Source organism: Rhinopithecus roxellana, chromosome 2 (genome assembly GCF_007565055.1).
Source record: "Rhinopithecus roxellana isolate Shanxi Qingling chromosome 2, ASM756505v1, whole genome shotgun sequence".
NCBI classification, from domain to species: Eukaryota; Metazoa; Chordata; class Mammalia; order Primates; family Cercopithecidae; genus Rhinopithecus; species Rhinopithecus roxellana.
Genome location: NC_044550.1, coordinates 167,162,628 through 167,178,991, shown reverse-complemented (window position 1 = coordinate 167,178,991; position 16,364 = coordinate 167,162,628). Strand labels below are relative to the sequence as shown.

General features: G+C 53.5%; 1 protein-coding gene across 1 annotated transcript in view; it reads right to left on the bottom strand.

The window, feature by feature from the left end:
* Positions 1-2,359: 2,359 nt before the first annotated feature.
* The window catches only part of WDR1 (WD repeat domain 1), a 43,706-nt gene continuing 29,701 nt past the window's right edge, over positions 2,360-16,364 (bottom strand). The window contains exons 7-15 of the mRNA XM_030923872.1: positions 16,273-16,353; positions 15,690-15,923; positions 12,470-12,557; positions 11,074-11,230; positions 9,423-9,510; positions 6,882-6,992; positions 5,765-5,938; positions 5,315-5,459; positions 2,360-3,530 (exon numbers count right to left, since the gene is read on the bottom strand). Of these exons, the coding sequence (XP_030779732.1) occupies positions 3,424-3,530; positions 5,315-5,459; positions 5,765-5,938; positions 6,882-6,992; positions 9,423-9,510; positions 11,074-11,230; positions 12,470-12,557; positions 15,690-15,923; positions 16,273-16,353 (1,185 nt within the window). The 3' untranslated portion in view covers positions 2,360-3,423. The remainder of the gene's footprint in view (positions 3,531-5,314; positions 5,460-5,764; positions 5,939-6,881; positions 6,993-9,422; positions 9,511-11,073; positions 11,231-12,469; positions 12,558-15,689; positions 15,924-16,272; positions 16,354-16,364) is intronic.

The following is a 16,364-nucleotide window of genomic DNA, read 5'->3' as shown; positions in this document are numbered from 1 at the left end:
GTTTATAATTGGCAGAGACATTAATGTATGTTTAAAATTTTTTGTCTTTCCATTTTTGGTAGGGTATATCTTTGCATAACCGAAAGCTCTTCGGAGTGTTCAGTAACTTCCTAGTGTCAAGAGCACCACATTATGGGTTACAGCACAAAGGGACCCCCAGCTCTCAGAGGTCCAGATACAATGCATGAGGTTCTAAGAGGCTCAGGGTCAAACACTGGCCGGATTCCCATAAGGTTGAACCCAAGAGATCCTTTTGCTAACACAGTAATCATTTGAAGAAAAATTGTTATGCTAAACAATGTCAGTTTGGTGATCAATACATTTTTGTTAATGCTGTGATCAGCTGTAAAAGTGAAAACTTTGCAGCAGGGATTCGATTCCACCATATCCTGTCAGTCTGCACATGTGCACACACACACACATTCACTTTTCAGAAACTGATCCAATTGTTCAAATGCATGTTATCTACATGATCATTTCACAAAGGCAGTGTCCTAATGGAAGTAGACTTTGTTCTATATCCCCAAGAGGCTCTTAGAATCTATATCTTCTAGTTCAGCTTCTTCTTATGAAGAGAGGTCAGTGTGTCAGAGCTGGAAACAGAATCCAACATTCCTTAGTTTGGCTTTCTTCTCACTGCACTGCTTCCTCCAGAGCGAGTGCCAGGTCTGCAAGTCCCTAAGCTGGCCGATGAGCATGACAGGAGATGCCTGCACCCTACCCTACCCTCTCCATCCACAGGCGTTGATCCTTGCTGGTTATTGCTAATTGATCTCAGATCAATGTGTAGTTCCAGTGCAGCCCGAGGTCTTGGAATCCTGAACAGTGTTCCAGGTAGCCAAAGCTGGTCTGCAGAATGAAGCTGGTGTGCACAAAGGTATCATTCTGCCTTGAACGGAGCTGTGAGGATCAGCTCCATCTGGGTCACGCCTGGGATCCAGCTTCTCTCCTCCCCCAAAATGACTCCTATTTGAAGTTCAGCCTTGTGATCACGGATTCCCAACAAACGATTAGCTTGAAAATGCTGCCTGCATTCTTTTCTCTCCAGGGATAAAAAGTGGTTTTAGTTTTCTCCTTTAAAGCTTACTTGTGAGTATAAAGATCTTCCTCCTTGAAACTGATGCAGATCCTGGGTAGAGATTTAAGTCTTTAATTTCACTGCATGAAGGAGTAACAGGTACCCTCCCTTCTGCCATGGATCTTCTAAGCCTCTGGGCCTTGTTTGTACCTTGAGTCTGTGGCCTTTTTTCACAAATGGAACCACACTATCTGCATTCTTCTGTAACTTAGTTTTTAATCATATATTTTGAAAACTTTCCCATGTATGGACACAATATCCATGAAAAAAATTTAACCTGTATTAAAGATGAAAAAATTTAACCTGTATTAAAGACAAATTATGTCAGGTGTTAAACACATCCTTCGGTCTAGTTACATGTTGAAAATTTTTGTGCCATTTGTCTTTTTTGATTTTGTGACTGGTGGTTTTTCCCCCTTCAACAGATTTCAAAAATATATAGTCAAAAGTATCACTTCTATTCTTTACCATTTTTGTCATTCTTAGAAACACTTGCGTTTGTGTGACTAAATTCAGTATTTTCTTGCCCTCCTACGGTTTTTGCTACAAGGACAAGGTAAGCAAGACTATTTTTATCACCCAGTTTTATCATCACCATTTACTGAATGATTCACCATTCCCATTGATGTGAAAGTGCCTTGTTCCTAACCCAAAATACACATAGAAACAAAGTCACTTGTGGACTTTATTAAGATATACAATGGTCTATAACTTCAGAAGTTATAGACTAACATTTTATCCTGACTTTTCTAAGAAGCAATGTAATTATACTCTTTGAAGATTTTTTTTTTTTAAACTGGGATAGCAAATTTAGACAACTTTACAATTGTTACAAAAGTACAAAAGGCACTTTCAAAGAACAGTGCCTCTCACTTTGCAATTAATTTGGATGTTTGGGAATTTGATTTTTAACATCTAAATGCATGCTATTCCTTACCTGAAAGCTATAGAGGCTGCTAAGAATCTGAGAAGTAGATGGGATGTAGACATCATCTGGTCCAGTGTTTTCAGTTGACAAATTTAGGCCCAGAGAAGGGCAGGGATGTGACCCAAGTCACAGGATGATCTGGCGGTACGGCTGGGGGCAGGAACTGAGGGTTCCAGCCCCTTCTCTGGGGTTTCCCTTCCACCACACGATGGATCTGACAATCCTGGGTTCCAAATATTTCCTGCCTGAGGCTGCAGGCTGGTAAGACCCCTAAAGCCATGAAAATTCCACAAAGGTTCCTCCCCAACCAGCCGCCCCACATACCCCCATCACACAAAGTCAGTGATCCACAATGAAGAGAAAAGATATTTAATTATTTCTCAGGCTAATCTCTTAAAGCGCTCAAAGTGTTTTCACAAGTGCAAGGGGAGGGATTGTTCTCAGCCAACATTTACCAGTGATTCCGACACACGCAAAAACACTCCCAATCACGGTGCTTTATACTTACTTTTAATTTCTGCACTGAAAAAGAAAAGGAAGGTAAAAACGATGACAGATTAGTTTACAGTGACTTCATCTTTGTCCTTAAATTAACCTTTGCTCCTGAGAGCAGAAGAGGGAGAGAAAGACAGGGGAACATCAAAGCATGATGGTGAAACGGTGACCAGGACACCTCGGTCTGGCTAACAAGGGTTCTAAAAACCTGGACATGGTGCCGTCAACACACTAGTTTGTAAACACTGACAGGCAACAGTTAAGATACATTAAAAAAAAAAAAAAAAAAAAAAGAAACCAAAACAACCCACAATTCCATTCTTAAAATCAAGCACAAAATCTGACAAGGAAACATATCCAGGGGTTGTGTCCCCCATCTGATCAGGAGGTGGCACTCTGAAGGCAGCCACACAGTGTGAGTCACACACTAGGGAGAGACAGACATCTGCTCAACACAGAATTCCGGCTTTGCTGAACTGCAATGCATATTCCCTCTTCTCACTAGTACAGAAATGTTCTGCAGGCAGGAACGTGAGCCCCCCCGGCTCACTCACCTGTACAACCTCCCCTGACAAAGACAGTGAGAGCCACGGCGGGGCCAGGGGCTCTGTGTGCTTTGGAGGCTACTGCCTCTGGAATGTTCCGCATTCTCAAGGTTTGGTTGGGCTGTGGGTTTTAGTTACGCTCCACACATTGTTTAGGTGCTTGCTTTATTTTTCATGTGCAAACTGTTCCTGTCTAAAGCTTTCAGAAGAATGTGTACAGACACCCTGCAGAGACGAGGGTCATGACGGGGCCCTCCTGCCTCTTGCAGTGGGGCGGGGGCATGGGGGCGTGTCACAGAAATAGAGAAAGGACATGTTCCGCTGCAGTTAAACTCTAGTCCCTGATTCGGTCCATCCAGAGGCGGGGGTAGGGCTCCTCAGTAGGTGATTGTCCACTCCTTGACAGAGGCGTCATGGGAGGTTGTGACCAGTGTGTGCTCGTCCAGCCAGGCCAGGCTGCTGACATGGTGCAGCCGGTGTGCATCTGGGAAGGAAGGGTGTGATTTAACGAAAAGCCAAACTTCTCTGCATCTATGTACATCTTGGACTAGGAAGATGGAACAACCTGGGCCCTCAAAAAAATGGCCACGATCATTGTAACTCAGGAATCTGGCATGGTGGCAGTGGGGCTGAATTCTCTGCGTGGCACTCCTGAGCCCTGGGGCGGGGTACCTCTTTTTCATGTGCTGCAGGGTAATTAGCAGGATCCCTGGCTCCACCTACAGATACCAGTGGCTCCCTCTCTCCAAGTCTTGACAACCAAGTTCCAAGGGAGTGAAATAACAATGTCGTCTTCTGTATAAAAGCGATGACATGCAGACAACACACAAACCACTACACCGTATCCATGCCCTATTAAAATGGGGCAGGCATGACAACCAGTAAGAGGCTGGAAAACACAGGACTGGGGGGACCACTGACTTTCCCCTCTGTGACAGTCACACTGTGGGTGACCAGATTTGATTCCCCATCATCTTGCCTCCACCCACCCGAGAGGCCAACAGTGAGATGGTGCCTGTGTGCTTATGGCTCCTCTGTGGCTGGCTCTGCCCATGATGCCCAGGGAGGCTCCCAGCTGCAGGCAAGGGGGTTCCCACCAGCTCTCTGCTCCCCAGGTCCGGGAGGCCCCCAGCCCTGCCTAGACAGGGTAAGATTCAGCCCCCACCCCACCTGGCACGGCACACACCCTGATGCAGGAAGCCTTGGCCTACGGGTGGCCCAGGAGCGCCTTCAACCACCAAGCATGACTTGGCTGTAAGGCCAGGCTTTAGTGCTCCGTCCACATCGCCAGGCTGGCTCTTTTCCAGGTGCAGAACTCAACTATCTGTACGACAGCCCGACGCCAAGGTCACTTGGTCACTTCATGTTTGGTGGCCTGTGACCCCATAGTGAAGACACAGATCCCGACCTCCTACTCTCTATCCGACTAGCTCTTGCTGTATTTTTTTCTGGATCCATTTCATTCATGAACTTGTTTGATTTTCACTACCAGACTGCCGACTGCCTTATAAACCAGGACGGACATTGAAACCTGCTTTGTGTCTCTTCCCTTCCAGACCGGGCTGCCTTCCCTCTGCCTGCCCCACACCTGAAGCCTGCAGCTGGGGAATGGGCTCTGGGGGTGGGCTAAGACATTTTTAAATAGGAAAGGACCCCATTTATGTTTAACACAAAAGGGTATCTTTAAGGAGAATGGATGAGGGGACTTGACCACACACTAGGAGGAGAGTGGTTGGGGGGCACTTGGGGAGGGGAGGGTTTGGACAACACAGATGATGCCTCCACATACGTGCGCGGCCACGCGAGGACATCATAACCCCCACAGGGAGGAAGATGACATGCAGGACTAAATAAAATTGACTGTTACAAATCATTTCACCTGTTTCCTTTTTAAATGTGGCTACCAGGAAATTTCAATGCTACATGAGGCTCACATTATACATTGGACGTGGCTGTCTTAGGGAGGGCGAGACCCTGGTTCCACATGGGATTTAAGGGGTGGGTGGGGGAAGTGAAGATGTCAAAAGTGAGACCTTCACTCAGCTCAGCAGGTGTCCTGTGCATGGGGCCCCCATGGTTCCTCAGTACAGCCAGCTGCGCAGCTGGTGTTTGCTGGAAGGAAGGAGACCCACACCTCTTCCAGGCCACCTGCCTAGAAGCACAGAGGCTACTTAGCCCTGGGGACCGCAGCCAGGGGATAGCCTGTGAGTGGCCCGTGGAGCTCTGGACCATCGGTGGTCCCTGCCAAGGCCTGGGGGCGGAAGTTACCTTGGATCTTGACTCTGGTTTCCGGATCACTCAGGGTCCAAACATACACCATCATGTCCATGCCACCGGAGGCAAAGTGTTCATTGTCTGGGGACCAGGCCAGGCAGACGATTTTTGCATGGTGTCCATAAAAAACATTGTTCTCCTAATTGCAGGTTGAAAACAAGAGAGGTGGCAGGTCAGGTTCAGGCCACAGTTGCCTGTATCACCTCGCTTATCCCTCAAGGCGACAATGGGGACCCAGGTTTCTCAGGCACTAACTCTATGCCAGCGACCCCTGCGAACCCACCAACTCCTCAGAAGCATGGCATGAGGCACCTGCTACTTGTCGAGGCAAGAAAGCTACAGCTCAGACAGGCTCAGCTCAAGGTGACCAAGTCACGGATATGAACCTCCCACTGCCAACTGCACTGCCCAGCACGGGGACCGAGAAGCCCGCCACCCACTCACCGAGTAGCCGTCAGCAACGCTGAACACTGTGACCACCTTGCTGGCGTCACACACCGCGAGGAAGGCGCCATCGTGAGAGTAGGCCACGTCGGTCACGGGGCCCTTCGCCTCTAGGAGCTTGCCCTCATCCTTCAGCGTGGTGCCCAGGATGGAGTACAGGCGGACGTTACCATCCTACGGCAGGGACAGAGAGGAAGTGAGCCACCCCCGAACACACACACCACACCCACCCTTTGTGAAGGGAGGGGTTGAGGGCTTAAGAAAATGTGCTATTCCCGCTAACTGCTGCTCCGCTGGGCCCATGCCAGGCGCTGGGCATAGCTCTTCCCATGGATGGGCCTGAAACCTACGTAGCTCTATGAAAACGGCTGTCGGTACCTCAGCGCACTGCTGGTCTCCTGAAGCCCTTAAGCTGGCTGGTGGAGGAAGCCACTCCATGCCCTGGTCACATCCGGCACCTGAAGGACCGGGCAGCAGGCAGACCCACCCGGCCCCTAGCACGGAGGGCACTGCCACGCCTGCTGCAGGACTGGGTTATCGGAGGGCTGCCCTCCAGGGCTGGGGCGCGGAAATGAGCTCTTCTACAAAGCACTCAGGACTTGGCCAGGCAGACTGTGACCGGGCCGCACACACAAATTCAAGGGCGCAGAGGCCGAACTCAAGGGAAATTGTAAAATGCCTGGTTAGTACTGCACCTTGAAGATGCTAGGAAATTTCTGTCACTCTTCATTTAATCTATGAGCCGAGCCCAGACCCAGGGGATGCCGTTCCTTCATTTCCTGACCTGCTACCCTCTTGTGCTCCCCCCACCACTCATGGGGCTGGCTCTGAGACCCAGCTGTCCCCTCCTCGGTACTCTCCTTACCTCACTGTCCAGTCTTGTGGGAATCCGGACAGTGAGGTGGGGGGAAGTGCCAAGGGGGGCAGGGGAAGGCTCCAGCTCTGGGTGGCAGGAGGTGGCTGGGCCCCAGAGCAAGTCCCTCGCCCCCACCGCCCCCATCCTTCCCCTGACCCCTTGCCTTCCCTGAGATAGCCCTGGTACTCACACAGCTCAGACTGTCCCCAAATCACCCAGATACCAAGGACAGAGAGCATGGGGGAGAGGAAAGTGCCTTACCGCACCCCCAACCGCCACTGTGTCCCCGCCGGGGTGCACTGCCACAACTTCGGGCTCATAGCCGGGGTTGTCGATGCTGAAGCACTTCCTCTGATCCTTCAGCAGGACAATCTGCAGCACACACAGGCAGCTGGTCAGGCAGTCCAGCCCTTCGGGACAAAGCCCTCAGTGGCAGGAGGGGCGCGTCCCTGTCAGGGCTCACTGGAGTTGGGTTTGGCTCCGTCCCCAACCTCTTTGCAGGGCCACCTGGGGCTCTGAGCCACACCACCTGGACTCAGTCCCAGCCTTGTGACCCTCAGTCAGGTGGGGCAGGAAACACACCTAACTGTGACCATCACTGTCATCACTACATTACTTCCACTGCAGTCACCACAGCACCACCTCTTGGAAAGTCAATTGGCCTCTGAACTTTAGCTCCTCCAGACAGTGAGGGAAATAAGTGCACTCCACTGAACAGTGCTCCGAGGCATCAGGAAGGCGGGAGCACCCAGGGCAACAAGGCCGCAAAGCAACAGTGCAAAAGTAGATGGCACACGGGATCCTAGGTTCTGGCTTCTTAGAACAAAAGAAAGAAACAACTCCTCAGCGCATGGTTCTCCTACAGCCCGGGGACAGGAGAACCTTGTGGTGCCCAGAAGACACAACACGGGCACCCAGCTGTGGAGCGTCCGCCTCGGACTCCAGCAGATTGGCAGTGGAGCTGGAACGCTCCAGTCTACAGACTCTGCTCCCCAATCAAGCGTGACTCGCAGGGGTAGAAGGGCAGATGGCAGCACAGCACAGTGGCCGGGAGACTGGTGCCTACTCCCTGGGGCCAGGGTTGCTTCTCCTGATGCCCCAAGCCCACTGGGAAGCATGCACCCCTCATGGTGGCTGCCACACCAGAGGGCAGCCTCCGCCCCTACCCTCTGGGCTTCTGTTTCTGCATGGATTGTGGGTGGATCGGGATGAATGGTAGCAGCGCCCTGACTAAAACCTACTACCGAAGACGCATCTCTGTCATCTGCTTGGCTCTGGGGGTGGCCTTACCTACTCACAGGCGAAGAAGGAAGGCTTAAGCATTTGCCTGAAGCTTTGTCTAACATGAGACTTGAACCTGGTTGTTTCCTGATCTAAAATCCCAGGCCCCTCCCAGTACCCTCCTAACCCTTTGACTGGTGACAGGGAGCTCTGCAGAAAATTCTGACCCAGAGCAGGGGTTCCAGATGCCCTGGGAGGACTGGGTGATTAACAGCAGATCAGACAGAAAATGCCTCACAAGGAGGTGGAGGGACCTGTAGCCTGTACCCCACACATTACAACCCTACCGGGGACCTTTCTAACCTCTTCGGTGGCAGACGCCTGCTGGGCCTGTCTGAACATCCTCGTGGGATCCTTACTCTCAGCCTCAGGTGAAAGGATGGCCTAAGATGACCACAACTTTACAGATGAGGAAACCTGGGTCTGGAGACACAGGGCACTCCTCCCTAGGCCTCATCCCCTCACCCACAAAGCCCCATGTGCAGACCCCTTGGCTGGGAAGAGCCCTGCTGTACAGACAGGCCACCTGCCAGCCTTCTAGAACTCTGCTTTGTAGCGTTTCCCCCAGGCCCCGAGGCACTCCATGTGTGGATTCCCTTTGCACCTCCCCACCCCCACTGGCTGTCCAGGCTGTTTGCAATAATTACTTGGCAGGGATTTCTTATTATCTAGGACACAGAGAAATCTACTCTCCCTAAAGCAATTAAGTTCACAAGGCAAAGGAGGGCTGGAGGGTCCTGAAAACAGCTTTCTTTAGCAGGGCTCGCCACTCATGCCAACAGGTGCCCCTTGCCTTCCCCGGTCTACATGCCAGCGAGCCTAGGCTCGCCAACAGATAATATCTTCTGCAGAGCAGAATTCTGTATAAAGTGAGTCAGGCTTGGGTCTCAGGTGGCTTTGGTCCGGATATTCCAAAGGTGTGCAGGTGGCCCCGCTGTCTGGGGTGAGAAGCCAGGCTGGGGAGTCAGGTGCCACCCTTCTGCATGCGGGAAAGTACCAAGCTGCTCTAGGCCTCAGCCTCCTCATCTGTAGAAGGAACCAAGATGGTGTGAGGAGCCTTACATGTACTTCCTCACAATCACCTGGATCCGTGAGTGCTGGGGATGGGAAACTAAGGCTCAGAGAGGGTGAGGTAAATGCTGGAAGTCACACAGCTACAACGCAGCAGGGCTGGGATGTGTGCTGGAGCAAAGGCAGGCCCACCTCAGAGTCTCTCATAGACCTTACAGGCTGACGGGCACGCAGAGTTGTCTGAGGCTAAGAGACAAATCCCAGCTCTGCCCTCTGACCAGCTGCGGCCTTGGACAACCAACTTATCCATTCTGTGCCTCTATTTCTTCATCTGTACAACTGACAGGATGGCAGTGAGGATTAAATATGTGAGATCCCTTGGTGCAGTGCAAATGAGCGCTCAACCAAAACACTGACTAGAGCAACGGTCAAACGGGACACAAGTCAAATTCAGCAAGCAGGCACCACACAGCTGCAGGCTCCGACCCAAACACTAAGCCAGGTCCCTACCTGCCCAATGCACACGACCACGGCGTATCCCCCGGGGCCGACAGCTACGCACTTTGGTTGAACATCAAGTTTCACAACTCCTTGTCCGCTGTTGGAGAGAAAGGAAGCACATTACTGCGACATTGCAGCAGCTCAGTGTAGGTATGCATACGTAGTTACTGTTAAACCACAGCAATCTTGCTCCTTAGGAGAAGGCAATTCTACTGCCATCTATACTGGAGAGACTTGCTAAAATAAGGGATGGTGGCAAAAAAATGACCCATGACTTTGGTGCAGAGATTATAAATCATAATGGGGGCCTGGGTGGGGGGTGGGAAGGAGTGGTGGGAGGCAGTGAAGGGCATTGTTTATGCTCCTATTTATCTGTGGTAAGCTCTCATTACACCCAGATGTGGCTTTTGTCCCCCTGTTGGCTCAAGACTCTGGAGTTTACTGAGCACAGACAGAATTGAGCTCTGCTCCCCAAACTGGATGGGTAACTTTTAAGAATCCATTACCTGTAATGGGTGAAAATCATGTTATCTTTAGCCTTGGCCAATGCCACCAAAACTTGTCCTAGAAAGACTCAAACACACAAACTTCTTGAAAACTGAGATAATCAAGAGAATTTCTGTGTCACTGGGCCAAGTGTGGCATCCCCAAAGGCTCCGCAGCAAGGTCACCAGGCCAAGGCTGGCTCTGTAAGGACCTTGCCTGGGGTTACCTGGCCCAGGGAAGACCTTCATGGGATGTGTTAAAGAGTGGGGTCACCACAGGGCACTAGGAAGAGGACCAGGGCTCAGATGCCTGCACTCTGGGGCCACTTCTGCCACTCATCGGAAGGCCCAATTTATCTACAGATGCCCAGTCCGCCAGGCAGGCAGGGTCTGTGCAACAAGGACAGCACATCTGATAGGAGCTGCGTGCTGTATCCTGTGCCAGGCTCCCATCAACAGGCCCCAGGAGTCCCCATCTCTCAGGCAACACAACTTAGGCAGGACTACTGGGTCACAGAGAGGTCTACACAAGAAATGTAGGGCCAGAGGAGGGGTCAGACCTGGGTGTGGGGACACTGGATGTGCAGTAGCCTTGTCAGGGCCTGGAACATTTCCCTTTCAAGTCTCTCCAACTGCATTTAGGACTTCAGATCACTTGCAAACTGCTACTCTCCTAGCTCCACTGACTGCCAATCAAAGGCCCAAGAGTAAAAACAAACAAGACATTGTCTTTTAACCAGATCACTGTGTGCCCATCTCACCCTTGAGCAGAAGGGGAATGCTGTCTTGTTCTCAGCACCTGCCCTGTGCCAGGCTCACCTAACCCACAACGGCCTGAGGCAGGCTCCACTGTACCCGCCTTTACTGATGAGCAAAGGGAGACAGGCAGAGACCGCAGCAGGTTCCTGAAGAACAGGGCTGTGATCTGCTGCCCCTGCTTCCAGGGCAGAGTCCACACCTGGCCATCGTCTTTGGGCAAGAGCATTACCCAGACCACTTGGATCTGTAACACAGTGCTGGGCTCAGGGCCCAACAACAGGAGAACAATGCTGGGGACAGGGCGGGAGATGAAAGCAGCAGGTGAGGCATCCTCCAGAACAGGAACTGCTGGTGGCACAAGCCTCAGCAGGGAGCTGAGGCTCATCTGGGACCCCCGCAGACCCAAGCACTCTCACCTGTAGTCCCGCAGCGTGAGGCTGGTGTACCGCACGGTGTCGTCCATGCTGCAGCTGATCAGCTGCCCCGACTCGTCCACGGTCATCCTGGACACCTGGTTCGTGTGGCCCTTCCCAGCGAAGGAGTCGTTCTCCCCCGTCTCTGAATCCCAGTAATGTAGAGCAGGGTTAAGGAAAAGCCCAGCTCCCGGGACTGCTGGGTGTTCTCTCCAGTGTGGCTTCAGTCCTAAGATTCTCCGTTTACATCAACAAATGAGAATGTCATTGCAAACGGATGTAACCATTCCCCCCTGGGAAGCCAGCAGTGTTCACTGTTGACATGTTCTTGGGAAGGGATATCGAAGTGTGGGTGCACACACAGGGACTGGGTTGAGGCAGAAAGGGAGCCATGCTGGAGGCTCACTGGGGACCAGAAAGCCGGGGAGACTCCAGGGTTCCTCTGCCACTAGTTATCGGGCAGGCACACCCCTCCACCCCATTTCTTTACGTTTTGGGGGCAGAGGGTGGCATGTCTGCCCTCCTCTCCCAGCACTGGGGGGACCTCCTTGGGTCCTGGACAGTCCCTCTGGGAGGTACAGCACATGCAGACCAGAGCTGTCCACACAAAAGGCAGTCTCCAACATGGCACGGTGCTCAGCGGGGGCAGCAGGACAACGCACAGCAGGTGCCTTCATCAGCAATTTGTGTGGGCCTCCCTGCCCAAGCACTCTGCAGATGGTGGCTCCAAGATTCAAGACAGCCCAGTGAGCAGGGTGTCATCAGCTCCAGGCCATGCAGGAAAAACACAACAGAAGCCCCCATCATCGGGGAGAAATCAGGACTCGTTTAAAGAAATCAAGACAAGGACTTACAAAGGGGACACAAACACCTCCAGGGAACATCACCGAAGGGCCACAAAGCACTTCGCAGGAGCTCCAGCCCTGGCTCTGCGGACCACAGGCTGCGTGACTCTGGGGAGGGCACGTCAGCTCTCTGGGCTCCAGTTTTCCTATTTTTAAAAAAAGGGGACCCAACGTAAGGGTGTCCAGGTGCTTGTGAATTCTAGGAATCAAGAATCCCACTGTGTGGAGTAGGGCCAAGGTTGGCGCCAGCTGCCACTGGCAGGGACAGTGGCAGCCCAAGCTCAGAGCCGTTAAGCCACACTCTCAGGGTTGCATGACAAGAAGGGACTGACCAGGTCGGAGCCGCCCGTGGCTTTTCCTCAGCCTAAGCCCTGGAGCTGCCAGGGCCCCATGTGCAGACAGGCCACCCCCTAGAGGCCATACTGGTCAGAAGAGCGTGTGGCTGTGGCTGCAGCTGGAGCCACCTGGCTGGCCTGGCGCCTGGCACCGTGGGAACAGGAAATTCTCCTCTAGAGCCAGTGGCTCCGGAGCCAGTTCTGTGAGTCAAAGGATATTAATGTGTCCGTCGTGGCTCCCAGAGTAAATGTAGGACTTGCCGCCGTTTTTATGCACCGTCAGACACTGGATGGATTTACTGTGGCCCTGTGGAGGAGATGCACCGGGCAGGTAAGCTGAGGACACACCGCCCTGCCCTCTGCCACCCACTTTCTACCAGTGAAGCTTCTGGGTAATGGGGGGGCAGATGCCCCTCAACCCATGGCAGTGCAGATGTTCTGAGGCCCCAGTAGCCCCAGCTGCCTGAATGCATGGCCCACAAGCCCTAAGAAACCTTTCCAAAGCTACCCAGTCACCTACAGACCCTGCCCTTCATTCCCCTCCAAGGTACCTAACCCAGACCTGGGCCCAGACCTGCGTCTGACCAAGGCCCAGCACCTGAGCACCTAACGTGTGCAGACATGTGGCCTGCATCCAGCCGACTAGCACCCGTCAGGGTGGAAGCCGCAAGGGGGTCAGTCCAGGAGGCCTTCAATGGCCACACTCGCTTCAGGCCCTGGTTTGTGGGGTTTCTTCTCTCTCCCTGCCCAGGAGTGCTGGCCCTGCTGAGGGCAGGGGTCTCTCTGACCACTGCAAAAGCCCAAGGCTGTCTGTGAACACTGACGCTCCTACCCTGACCTCCCTGACTGCTACAGTGGAGGGCACACAAGGCTGGTCGACAACCAGACAGCTGCTTCCAGAGGGAGGCGTTTAGCTCTCAGTATCTAATCCTGGGACAAAAATAACGGCTGGGGTGCAGGCCCTTCATGCCTCTCCCCTGCAGAGGGAGGCCAGCCCCTTTCCTCTGAGCTCAGGGATTCTCCGCAGTAATTCTTGATCTCTGTAGTATGCCACATGTTGCCACAATATGGCATGGATCTTTGGAGACAGGTCTCCTTGGAGATAAGTACACAAGAGTTACCAGTGGGACTGGAGAATGGGCAACGAATGCAGCTACTTCCATCTTTTCCACAGAGATGTGGGGAAAAATCATCACATGCCCCAGTAAGAGATGCTGAGCTGGGCTGCCTCCTTCCAATGTGGCGTCCCACCAGTCCCGCTCCTTAGTGTGGACCTCAGACCAGCACAGCCCTCACCAGCAGGGCTCAGGCCCACCTTACTGCCAAATCAGAACATGCACTCGGCAAGAGACCAGGAGACTTCTGTGCATGCTCAGTGCCTGGAACTCACCAGAAACACTCCCAGCCCTGCCCAGAGGCCCACAGGTGTTCCTTCTGGAGACCTCCCTGTAAACTGAGTGCCTCTGGGGCGTCAGCAGCCAGCGCTTTTTAGAGCTCCCAGGTGGTTCTAACATGCAGCCTGGGCTGAGACGGGCTGCTCAACCCCACTGCAGCCCAGATCAGCACCGAACATCAGCACCAGCATGACTCACACAGGTGTGGCATTTGAGAGTTGGGACGTGGGGATTTTGATAACTGGCCCTTGGGGTTTTTTTTGGTGGAACGGTGGGATGGGATGCTGGTTGTTTTTTTGGAACATGAGTTTAGCCACGGTGGCAGGCCAGGTGCACCGGCCCCAGACAGTTGGCAGCAGTGGTATTAGAAGAGCACTCTCAGGGCAGCCCCACCAACAGACACGGGATGGCAGACCTGGGGGCTGACACCTGGAGAACACCGTCGGGGATGGCCCACGGGAAACTGCTTTTCTGGGCAGTAGCGAAGCCTTACTCACTTGTGTACAACTTCTCACCATCCCGCTTGGAGGCCCACTGGAGCATGGTCTCGACAAGAGCCCTCAGCTACCCCAGGCAACAACCTCCTCGGCCCCACGCTGTGCGTGCCTTCCTTTTTACACTCATCACCCTGGGCTGTGGGCCCAGCAAGGAGGCGCTCCCGAGGAACCTCTATCCTCAGGGTCACATCTAGTGAGCCTTTATGGTTCAGCCTTTCCCATCTCAGCAATGCTGCTGCCCCCACTGCCCCGGCACAAAGGAACCGTGACTCTATACATGAATGCTAAGGTGACCTGGTCCTTAGGAATCACACACACAACGTTAAGGAGGCCCCTTCCTCGTGGGCAAACTCCCCTGTAAAATGGGGATGGTGATTCTAGCAGCCCCTCCTAGAAGCTGTGGTGTGAAGGAGCCACCGACAGCACAGCACGCTGCTGGGTGCACAGGCCTGGGAGCTGCTCCAGGCTGGCCCACGCTAGCCCTGCAGGGTTCGCACCCTCTGCAGAGGCTGGTCCCCAGTGCTCCATGGCAGCAGGCTGCAATGGGTGAGGGAAGTGCTGGGGTTTGTCTCCCCGAGTGGCTTAAAGCAGGAGCCCGAGAAGGCTTGGCTGCTCGGATGAAGTGCATTGTCCACTTCCCTTGATATTGCAGCTTTGAATAGCAGGAGAGGTCACCCACCGTGGGCCACCAGCGCTGGGGAAACCTGACTTGGAGTTCCCAGCAGATGCAGTATGGGAAGCAGGGGCGGGTGCTGCTGTCAGATGAGGCCCTGAGGATACGGAAGGGACCCCTACTCTGGCTCCTGTCCAGCTGCGAGATTCCCAGAGGCATCAACTTGGCTGGTGTGGATGGAGGGAGAAGGTAGGACCCCTCCAGCCAATGGAATACAGGGAGCCTCTGGCTCAAGTGAATCCTTCCAGGTTAGGGTTCAGAAGCAGGTGCCTTGCTCCTCCCTAGGCTGGCATTCCGGGCCTCCACACCTGGGCCCCATGCGTGATTCTAACTCCCTTTCCTCCTGGTTCCATCGCTCCCTCATGCAACTCCAGTATCTCCTTCACACCATGCCCACATTCAAACCCCAGGCAGCGCCAAGGCCCAGGCCCAAGGCCACCTGCTCTTCCTCCTCCTCCTGCCCCTGGACCTCCGCGAAGCCCCCTCACCTGCCCTGGCGCTCAGTGAGCTCCTGCTCTTGCCTGCAGTCAGGTGAAACACAGGCTGCACACTCCCAATTCAGGGAAGGCCGAGCCCTGCGGGAAGTAACCGCTCTCAACAGCTGGGGGCGATGGCCACTGCCCTGAATCCCTAGGCTCCAGCTCTTACAGTAGCTCAAGGGGAGCTTGGCACCTGGCCCACCACCATGGCTAAACTCATATCCCAAGAAAGCAACCAGCATCCCACCCTTCCACCAAAACCCCAAGAGCCAAGGAGGCTTGAGGACACCTCTCTAGCTTCCACCTGGCCTTCCCTCGGTTCCCCTTCCTTGCTGGCCACACTGGGCTCTTCCCTGCCCACCCAGGGGACAGAGCCTTCCCCAGGGCAGGCCTTACCTTGATGACGCGCAGGGGCTTGCTGGGGTTGTTTCTGTCCAGATAGTTGATATACCCGGACAGGGAGACACTGAGCAGGTGGTCCTTCTGCCATAGGCAGCCCAGCTGCTGGTCCAGAACCGTGGAGCCCATGGGAAACGTGCTGACCACGGAGTTCACGTTGACGTCCCAAATCTTGGAAGTTTTGTCCCCAGAAGCAGAAAGCAAATGGGTGCTGTCGGGACTCCAGCTAATCTATTCAGAGAAAAGCAGTGTGTCATGTGCCAGAGGACTAGACTGGAGAGAGACCCCCAAAAGCAGCTTGTCCACTGCCACTGTTTCTGAGTAGGACAGAAGGAGCCCAGAGGGGGTGGGACATGAGTGAGGCAAGGACAAAACCCGCCTCCAGGTCTCCTGTTCCAGCCACTACCTTCTCTTCACCTCACTGCAACCTTAAAGCTTTTCTGGGCAGAGGCATAAAACCGCCGTGACTTGTAGTCCCTCATTTCAAGTTTTTGTCTAACTCCAGATTGAGTATGGACGGACTGACACATGGACTCGGCCAAATTCCCACCACCAGGCTGGGAAACACACTCATACTCACGGCGTAAATCCCACCGTCGTGGGCCTTGCTTCCGCCCAGCGCGCACACCTTCTCCCCAGTCTTCCCGTCATAGATGTATATCTTCCAAGAAA